The 11,186-nt window shown below is 32.4% G+C and overlaps 2 protein-coding genes across 2 annotated transcripts; both read left to right on the top strand.

Moving 5' to 3' along the window:
• The first annotated feature begins 6,137 nt into the window (after positions 1–6,137).
• LOC137629270 (putative uncharacterized protein MYH16) lies at positions 6,138–7,817 on the top strand. Its single transcript, XM_068360531.1, has 2 exons — positions 6,138–6,929; positions 7,062–7,817. The coding sequence occupies exons 1-2, from the start codon at positions 6,138–6,140 to the stop codon at positions 7,815–7,817; spliced, it is 1,548 nt and encodes a 515-aa protein (XP_068216632.1).
• A 120-nt stretch (positions 7,818–7,937) lies between these two features.
• On the top strand, positions 7,938–8,615 carry LOC137629271 (RNA-binding protein 6-like). Its single transcript, XM_068360532.1, has one exon. The coding sequence runs from the start codon at positions 7,938–7,940 to the stop codon at positions 8,613–8,615; it is 678 nt and encodes a 225-aa protein (XP_068216633.1).
• Positions 8,616–11,186: the final 2,571 nt, after the last annotated feature.

Below are 11,186 nucleotides of genomic sequence, written 5' to 3' on the forward strand. Positions count from 1 at the left end.
ATATATATATATATATATATATAGGTATATATATATATATATATATATATATATATACATATATATATATATACATATATATAATATATATGTATATATATATATATACACATTATATATACATATATATATATATATATATATATATATATATATATATATATATATATATATATATATATATATATATATATATATATATATATATATATATCTTTTCTCAAATTCACAATATAACCCTTCAAGTTTTCCAAAAAAAGATGAGGAGTATGTTCCATTATTTCTGTTCGATTCATGACAAGAAGGGAAGTGTGTTAGATCATTCGTGTTTAAGCATTCTCTGAAAAGTTGCAGCTTTTTACGGAGAGAATTAACATGTCAGACTAACTGGGGAACATTTTGTAATTTTCCTTGTAGGTTCATTGTTTAGAACGTTCAGGTGGGCAGTCATTACTGTAAGAATTGCTTGGGAGACAAGAAAGTCTTTATCGTGTAGCTGAGTTTAGCCCTGTTCTGAATGACTAATATGCTGATTTTGTAGGAATGGTAGGGTATCTTCCCTTAGAAAAAATAAAAAAGACTGTTTCCCAGCACTCAGCCCACTAACACGTAATACGTTGGCGAGTCACTGTATTCTGTGTTTAGTTTTTCCAGGAATGATATAAATTTTCTATCCCTAAGGAAATATTTCCGCCTCTGATTAAGTTCACAATACTGACAATACTTGTCATGGCATCAATCATCTACAATATTTTGCTTCTTAAGGCCTCTTGATGAATAATACAGTGCAGTGAGCGGCAATGGACACCATTTTTCTTTAAAAGACCAACTAACCCCACATTACTGCCAACCATAGCTTCCGTGCTATCAGTTATAATGCAGGAACACATTTTAAACCCTCCTTATTCATTGACCACGGATATGAGGGAAACGTATATATATCAGAACCTCTGCTATCATCATTTAATGACTGCATCTTGACAAGTTATTCGTGTACCACAAAATCTTCGTCAATGGTGCAGGCAAATACGGGTAACAGACTTGTGTTACTTACATCAGTACTGTCATCTAAATCCAGTATAAAGTACTTGCGATGTTTCATTATATTTTTAAGTTCCATGGAAACATGCTGATAAAATTCATTCACTCTTCTTATAACTTTTTGGTAAGAAAATGACACACTTTCAAATTTTTTTTACTACCAGGTACATTTTCTTCTGCAAACTCTTGTGCTATCTTACTGCGCACCCATAAATGATTTTCTATTTCTTATAAGCACCAAAGTAACTTCTTATAAAGCAGTAAGACTTGCTGTTTGTGGTTTTCTGAAGTTATGTAGCCCATGATTTCGCTATTGATGTTTGCCCATCAAGATATTCAATTTTCCACTTCGGGATTTTCCCGCAATTTAGCATACTTTTCTTTGTGCAATATCTCACAATACCTTCGCACATATTCCTTAAGAACAAGACCTGTTTGATGCCACACAATATTCTTATTCCCACTTCATATCATATGCTCTGTTCATATCAGAGCACTTTCTTTTCTTACTTTGACTCAACATGGCTTAAAGACGTTATGAACAATAGTGCTTAACTGCAAAACAGAGGCAAGTTGAAAACTATTCGAAACAGCAGGGGCTCCATCCCCATTCTATTCACGGGGTTTTCATTAACCTTGCTACATTTGTTTTTGTTATTGTTATCATTATTATCCTATCTACCGTCAAAAGTAAAATAAACATTGGTACTGAACGCATGGTTTGGAGAGAGAGAGAGAGAGAGAGAGAGAGAGAGAGAGAGAGAGAGAGAGAGAGAGAGAGAGAGAGAGAGAGAGTACTGAAATTCTACTGAAATGTGTGATTTTAATTTCATTTCATTATTTATTTTGTTAGTATTCAGGAGGGATCATTTAGGTCCAGTAAGGTTTCGACACATTAAATCATACTGCATAATTAGGTCAGTGTTGGAAGGCCACAAAAAATCCCCCCGGGGGCCTGTAGTTGGACCACCCTGATCTAGGTTATGGAAATTGATAGAACTCAATTTTTTGTCTAATATTTAAAAAAAGAGTCAGGTGCTAAAGACAAAATTGGGAAAACTATATAAGATGTACTTTGGTTAAGTAATCAAAGTCTAATGGGAATTTGTAAGAGTATACCATGAAATTATTTCCGTTTTCTTTAAAGCGCGAGAGACTAAATAAATAACACACACGCTATCGAATTAATATATAGATAATGATAATAATAATAATAATAATAATAATAATAATAATAATAATAATAATTCATCCTCCTCCTCCTCATCATCATCATCATTATCACCTTAATAATAATAATATTAACCATAATGTTTGCAAATATTGAGAAAACGGATACAACAAAGGAAAAAGAAATGAAAGAGCTAGAGGGTATACGGTACAAGATTATGAAAGGAATGTTTGAACACTTTGCAACCACACCCCAGTGGGGATTAATAGCAGAAGCAGCAATATGGCCAGTTCAATATAGACTAGAGTGTAAAAAAAGTGATGCTGTTTCATAACATCATTACATCAGATGTTGAATGATTAGTTAAGGAGGCAGTGGAAGAACAAATAATCGAACCATATGGGGAATGCTGGAGAAAAAGTTTTTTTTAGAAATATGCAAAAAATATGATATTAAAATTGAAGATGTAAGAAGGAATAAGAAGCAAGAATCCAAAAAAGTATTGTGGCAAATAAAGAAAAAAAATACACTTAAAAATATGCCATAAAAACGGCAAAAAACCTGGAAGAAATGTTGCCAGGCATTTACCGTTTTAAAATATTACGGTCACCAACCCATAAAAGATAATAACAAAGTACGGTAAAAATTACGGTCGCCTGTACTTTACTAAAATACGGCTGAGAACAATAGATTTTTTACGGAGAATTTCCGATTAAAATTACGGGTTTTTAACATAGCAGAAGAAAAGAAATCAGAAATGACAAAGCTGAGGTTTGTAAAAAGTAAGGACAGAAGAGATTGCATAAGAGAACTTAACACTAAGGAAGCACTAATAGCAATAAAGACACAGATTTAAAAGAAAATTATAGAACTAGGAATGAAAAAGATAGGCTTTGTGTATTGTGTAGAGCGGCTGATGACACAACAGAGAATATGTTTAGCTGTAAAGAAGGATGTTAGAAACACCATCCAGAGAAGTTACCCAAGTATGCAAGCTGTGATGTCTGTGTAGGAGGTTACTAATGACAATGAACTTTCTACAGATTCCAGCGCTGTGCACCTACGCTTCTACAGTAATGTGCCCACAATCATAGTGTTGTGGAGAGAGCAATGAGGAACTTGGAACCGAACCTGAAATAATAATAATAATTATAATAATAATAATAATAATAATAATAATGATAATAATAATAATAATAATAATAATAATAAAGAAGAAAAAGAAGAAGAGGAAGAAGAAGAAGAAGAGGAAGAAGAAGAAGAAGAAGAATTGATTCGTTGATTTAAAATTTTAGAAGAAGAAGAAGAAGAGGAAGAAGAAGAAGAAGAAGAAGAAGAAGAAGAAGAAGAAGAAGAAGAGAGATAATCTTGAAAGAATGAAGCTATGATAATAATCATATCTCTGCTGAAATTTACGAGGTATTTATCCTGATGCAGAAGTTGAAAACAGACTAAAATCAAACCCAACTATCCTAAGAGTAATAAAGATAAAGCTAAAATAGCAAACAAATAACTTGAAACAAAGCTGCTCCTATAATAGTGCCTGTAGGTGACACCTAAAATGCTTCTCAACCCATCTGAAGAGAATGCGGAAAATATACCGCAAATTTCTTTTTTACTGGAAGATCATAAAGTTAGAAAAAAAATTTGGGAAATTTTCGCATTAAGTTTTATTTTTTGTTTCGAGATAATCGTATTAAAATGTCAAGGAAAATTTTATCAAATTTAATAGAGTATATTTGTATCGCAATTGTCTTATTTTTTATGAGGTATTTAACCTGACTAAAGGGGTAAGTAAAACTATACGCATCGCTAGGTACATTATTCTAAAAGATTTTCAACTTAGAAAGCTATAAAAAAGCAGTACTTGCAATTCATTTTCTTAGGAGAAACTGAAGACAAATTGGAGAATTAGACGGAAGTAAATATCCATAGTTTCTTTCTTTTGTGGGACAAGTAGATTAAAGGATTAGAGAATTATTATTATTATTATTATTATTATTATTATCATTATTGTTATTATTATTATTATTATTATTATTATTATTATTATTATTATTATTATTGTTAATGTATTATTATTATTATTATTATTATTGTTATTATTATTATTATTACTCTAATTATTATTATTATTATTATTATTATTATTATTATTATTATCATTATTATTAGCTAAGTTATAACCCTAGTCGGAAAAGCTGGATGCTATAAGACCAAGGGCTCCATCAAGGAAAATAGTCCAGTGAGGAAAGGAAACAAGGATACAGATAGAATAGTGTTCCCATCATCCAATATACTATACCCTCAAAAATGTATCTTTTTTCAAATTCTGAAAGTAATTGGAAAATCAGCATATTTTCCATAGGAAATATCAGGGAATATCAACTGATAAGAGACAAAGCTTCCTCTCGGAAGATACTTTGATTGAGGAGCAAGGGGATACAGTAATCAGCATTTCGTCACCCCGATAAACTAACTGTCTAAGTCATTTTCTCCACTTGGGAAATAAATAAACCTTCTCATTTCCTAATTCTTTATATCATTGTGTGGAGCTTCAATTCACAAATTCTAATTCACAAACTCTTCTGTTAAGAATTTGTGAATTGAAGCTCAACACAATGATATAAAGAATTAGGAAATGAGGAGTTTTTTTTTTATTTCCCAACAAGTGGAGAAAATGACTTAGACAGTTTAATAGGGTGACGATTTATTTTAAACCTTACATTTAAGGAAGAGGTAAATAACTATCGTTAATTTCTTTTTGTTGAAACATGTCGTGAAGGTTTCGCTTGAAACTGTTTGAGTGCTTGCATAGTAGGACCCTCTAAATGTGGGTCCTGTTGCTGAGAGGACTGCGAGAAAACGATAGGCCTAAAAAATGAAGGAAGATTTGGGTGGTTGATTCCCTTCCATCAAATGCGGTTCAAATGAAGATTAAACTTTCATTCTTATATATGACTCTCATCAGTATTCTCAAGAATATGGAGACATCATTATGAAGCAAGCTTATAGACTACTATGGATATGAAAGCAAGATTATAGACTACTATGGATATGAAAGCAAGATTAGAGACTACTATGGATATGAAAGCAAGATTAGAGACTACTATGGATATGAAAGCAAGATTATAGACTACTATGGATATGAAAGCAAGATTAGAGACTACTATGGATATGAAAGCAAGATTATAGACTACTATGGATATGAAAGCAAGATTAGAGACTACTATGGATATGAAAGCAAGATTAGAGACTACTATGGATATGAAAGCAAGATTAGAGACTACTATGGATATGAAAGCAAGATTAGAGACTGATATAGATACCAAAGGAAGCTTAGAGACTACTATAGATAGATATGAAAGCAAGATTAGAGACTACTATAGATATGAAAGCAAGATTAGAGACTACTATGGATATGAAAGCAAGATTAGAGACTACTATAGATATCAAAGCAAGATTAGAGACTGATGTAGATATCAAAGCAAGATTAGAGACTGATATAGATACCAAATGAAGCTTAGAGACTACTATAGATATCAAAGCAAGATTAGAGACTACTATAGATATGAAAGCAAGATTAGAGACTGATATAGATACCAAATGAAGCTTAGAGACTACTATAGATATCAAAGCAAGATTAGAGACTGATGTAGATATCAAAGCAAGATTAGAGACTGATATAGATACCAAATGAAGCTTAGAGACTACTATAGATATGAAAGCAAGATTAGAGACTACTATGGATATGAAAGCAAGATTAGAGACTACTATAGATATTAAAGCTAGATTAGAGACTGATGTAGATATCAAAGCAAGATTAGAGACTGATATAGATATCAAAGCAAGATTAGAGACTGATATAGATACCAAAGGAAGCTTAGAGACTACTATAGATATCAAAGCAAGATTATAGACTACTATGGATATGAAAGCAAGATTAGAGACTACTATGGATATGAAAGCAAGATTAGAGACTACTATGGATATGAAAGCAAGATTAGAGACTGATATAGATATCAAAGCAAGATTAGAGACTGATGTAGATACCAAAGGAAGCTTAGAGACTACTATAGATATCAAAGCAAGATTAGAGACTACTATAGATATGAAAGCAAGATTAGAGACTACTATAGATATGAAAGCAAGATTAGAGACTACTATGGATATGAAAGCAAGATTAGAGACTACTATAGATATTAAAGCAAGATTAGAGACTGATGTAGATATCAAAGCAAGATTAGAGACTGATATAGATACCAAAGGAAGCTTAGAGACTACTATAGATATCAAAGCAAGATTAGAGACTACTATAAATATCAAAGCAAGATTAGAGACTACTATAGATATGAAAGCAAGATTAGAGACTACTATGGATATGAAAGAAAGATTAGAGACTACTATAGATATTAAAGCAAGATTGGAGACTGATGTAGATATCAAAGCAAGATTAGAGACTGATATAGATATCAAAGCAAGATTAGAGACTGATATAGATACCAAAGGAAGCTTAGAGACTACTATAGATATCAAAGCAAGATTAGAGACTACTATAGATATGAAAGCAAGATTAGAGACTACTATAGATATGAAAGCAAGATTAGAGACTACTATGGATATGAAAGCAAGATTAGAGACTACTATGGATATTAAAGCAAGATTAGAGACTGATGTAGATATCAAAGCAAGATTAGAGACTGATATAGATATCAAAGCAAGATTAGAGACTGATATATATACCAAAGGAAGCTTAGAGACTACTATAGATATCAAAGCAAGATTAGAGACTACTATAGATATCAAAGCAAGATTAGAGACTACTATAGATAAGAAAGCAAGATTAGAGACTACTATGGATATGAAAGCAAGATTAGAGACTACTATAGATATTAAAGCAAGATTAGAGACTGATGTAGATATCAAAGCAAGATTAGAGACTGATATAGATATCAAAGCAAGATTAGAGACTGATATAGATACCAAAGGAAGCTTAGAGACTACTATAGATATCAAGGCAAGATTAGAGACTACTATAGATATGAAAGCAAGATTAGAGACTACTATAGATATGAAAGCAAGATTAGAGACTACTATGGATATGAAAGCAAGATTAGAGACTACTATAGATATTAAAGCAATATTAGAGACTGATGTAGATATCAAAGCAAGATTAGAGACTGATATAGATATCAAAGCAAGATTAGAGACTGATATAGATACCAAAGGAAGCTTAGAGACTACTATAGATATCAAAGCAAGATTAGAGACTACTTTAGATATGAAAGCAAGATTAGAGACTACTATAGATATCAAAGCAAGATTAGAGACTACTATAGATATTAAAGCAATATTAGAGACTGATGTAGATATCAAAGCAAGATTAGAGACTGATATAGATATCAAAGCAAGATTAGAGACTGATATAGATACCAAAGGAAGCTTAGAGACTACTATAGATATCAAAGCAAGATTAGAGACTACTATAGATATGAAAGCAAGATTAGAGACTACTATAGATATGAAAGCAAGCTTAGACTACTATAGATATGAAAGCAAGATTAGAGACTACTATAGATATGAAAGCAAGCTTAGACTACTATAGATATGAAGCAAGATTAGAGACTACTATAGATATGAAGCAAGATTAGAGACTGATATAGATACCAAAGGAAGCTTAGAGACTACTATAGATATCAAAGCAAGATTAGAGACTACTTTAGATATGAAAGCAAGATTAGAGACTACTATAGATATCAAAGCAAGATTAGAGACTACTATGGATGTGAAAGCAAGATTAGAGACTACTATAGATATCAAAGCAAGATTAGAGACTACTATAGATATTAAAGCAAGATTAGAGACTGATGTAGATATCAAAGCAAGATTAGAGACTGATATAGATATCAAAGCAAGATTAGAGACTGATATAGATACCAAAGGAAGCTTAGAGACTACTATAGATATCAAAGCAAGATTAGAGACTACTATGGATATTAAAGCAATATTAGAGACTGATGTAGATATCAAAGCAAGATTAGAGACTGATATAGATATCAAAGCAAGATTAGAGACTGATATAGATACCAAAGGAAGCTTAGAGACTACTATAGATATCAAAGCAAGATTAGAGACTACTTTAGATATGAAAGCAAGATTAGAGACTACTATAGATATCAAAGCAAGATTAGAGACTACTATAGATATGAAAGCAAGATTAGAGACTACTATAGATATCAAAGCAAGATTAGAGACTACTATAGATATTAAAGCAAGATTAGAGACTGATGTAGATATCAAAGCAAGATTAGAGACTGATATAGATATCAAAGCAAGATTAGAGACTGATATAGATACCAAAGGAAGCTTAGAGACTACTATAGATATCAAAGCAAGATTATAGACTACTATGGATATGAAAGCAAGATTAGAGACTACTATGGATATGAAAGCAAGATTAGAGACTACTATAGATATGAAGCAAGATTAGAGACTACTATAGATATGAAGCAAGATTAGAGACTACTATAGATATGAAAGCAAGATTAGAGACTACTATAGATATGAAGCAAGATTAGAGACTACTATAGATATGAAAGCAAGATTAGAGACTACTATAGATATGAAAGCAAGATTAGAGACTACTATAGATATGAAGCAAGATTAGAGACTACTATAGATATGAAAGCAAGATTAGAGACTACTATAGATATGAAAGCAAGATTAGAGACTACTATAGATATGAAAGCAAGATTAGAGACTACTATAGATATGAAAGCAAGATTTGAGACTGCTATAGTTATCAAAGTAAGCTTAGAGATACTATGGACATCAAAGCAAGTTTAGAGACTACTATAGATATCAAAGCAAGATTAGAGACTGATATAGATATCAAAGCAAGCTTAGAGACTACTATAGCTATTAAAGCAAGCCTAGAGACTATTATAGATATGAAAGCAAGCTTAGAGACTACTATGGATATCAAAGCAAGCTTAGAGACTACTATAGATATTAAACCAAGATTAGAGACTGCTATAGATATCAAAACAAGATTAGAGACTACTATAGATATGAAGCAAGATTAGAGACTGATATAGATACCAAAGGAAGCTTAGAGACTACTATAGATATCAAAGCAAGATTAGAGACTACTGTAGATATCAAAGCAAGCTTTCTCGGTTTAGAATATCCATGTGCGAAACAATAAAAATGAAAATAAAAGATAACAGATAAATGAAGATGGTTAAGTAACGATAACAATAGAGCATGTTAACACCTCGGACCTGAAAACACTTGACAAAAAGTTTATATTTTCAAGTATCAGTACCAAGTGTCTTTTACAAAGCCGTCCTTTTCGATGAGTGATTGCTCACTATCGTACGAGTGCTTTTACCTTCGTCATACCAAACACTTCAAGAGTAAATCCCCAAATAAAGTCTCTTCAGCTCTGCACTGTACAGGCATATGAAACCACTTCACAATTCCCTCCTCTCTTGCTTGAGGGTACACTCGGGCACACTATTCTATCTAATTTCTCTTCTTCGTGTTTTGTTAAAGTTTTATTAGTTTATATAGGAAATATTTACTTTAATGTTGTTACTGTTATTAAAATAGTTTATTTTTCCTTGTTTCCTTTTCTCACTGGTTTATTTTCCCTGTTGGGGCCTCTGGGCTTATAGCATTCTGCTTTTCCAACTACGGTTGTAGCTTAGCAAGTAATAATAATAATAATAATAATAAAAATAATAATAATAATAATAATACTAATAACTGAAAAGACATTAAAGGCAAGATAGATAGACTTTTTTTTTTTTTTTTGTCTGCTTGCTATTTCCGTTTGCAAGAATATTCTTCATTTTTTATGAGAAGCAGGGACTAAGCATTTACACTTCCTCTGATGGAGAAAAGTTCATACTATTGACGTCTGACCACGGAAATATATTCTCTATTCTCTATATCATTTCCTTACAGTATGATACGTATAGAAACGTATTTTCATAAACTTTCTCTTTCAACCAAATGGTAGGATTCGTGTCATATGACCCTTTGAAGACTCAAAACGCTTTGGGTATTCACTTAATATCTATCACCAAAGCAATAAGAGAGAGAGAGAGAGAGAGAGAGAGAGAGAGAGAGAGAGAGAGAGAGAGAGAGAGAGAGAGAGAGAGAGAGAGAGAGAGAGAGAGAGAGAGAGAGAGAATGTTTTCATTGATGTTGAACTTTGAGCTCAAATTATGCTTGCTATCGAGCACCATGTGTTCTAAACACCCTGTTTAGTACATTAGTATAGGAGGCAGGCTATATGACAACGCCTTTATGTGTTTTTCTACACTTTGTCAATTGTTCGTATCTTGCATTGATCAAAATACCCTTGCTTGTTTTGTTAAGCCGAGTTGTATTGAATAAATAATAGACCTCGTTTTATTTTGAACTCTCGATCATAAATCTAAAGGATATAAAAAGTTAAGTTATTTTCCATGAGGAGATTTCTATGACAATGCGAGTTGTTGAGGACATTTCTATGATAAATTGAGTCTCAATACGCGCCGAGTCAAGTGTTTATAATTCTTGGAAAAGGGACAATGTTTCCTCCAAGTTCTGGCTAAAGTAGTTGCCATGATTGTTCATGAATGGCAGAGGCAAGGGACAGTGATAGTGCCCTGGCTAACAGGACAATGTCTTAGAGACTGACATGATCAGGGCCCCAGCCCTTTCTTCACCGAAGTTAGGACCAGGAAGGACCAGGCAATGGTTGCTGATGACTCAGCAGGTAGATCTATAAGCTCCCCAAACCACAATACTTAGCTCACAAGGATGGTGAAGTTGCAGACACTACAAGAAACTCTCGAGCTTGAGCGGGAATCGAACCCCCGTCTGGCAGATCACCAGGCAGGGACGTTTCCAATAGGCCACCACAACCCTTACTTTTTTAATATTCTTACATAAGCTTTGAGCCATTATTATTATTATTATT

Source organism: Palaemon carinicauda, chromosome 37 (genome assembly GCF_036898095.1).
Source record: "Palaemon carinicauda isolate YSFRI2023 chromosome 37, ASM3689809v2, whole genome shotgun sequence".
Lineage (NCBI taxonomy): Eukaryota > Metazoa > Arthropoda > Malacostraca > Decapoda > Palaemonidae > Palaemon > Palaemon carinicauda.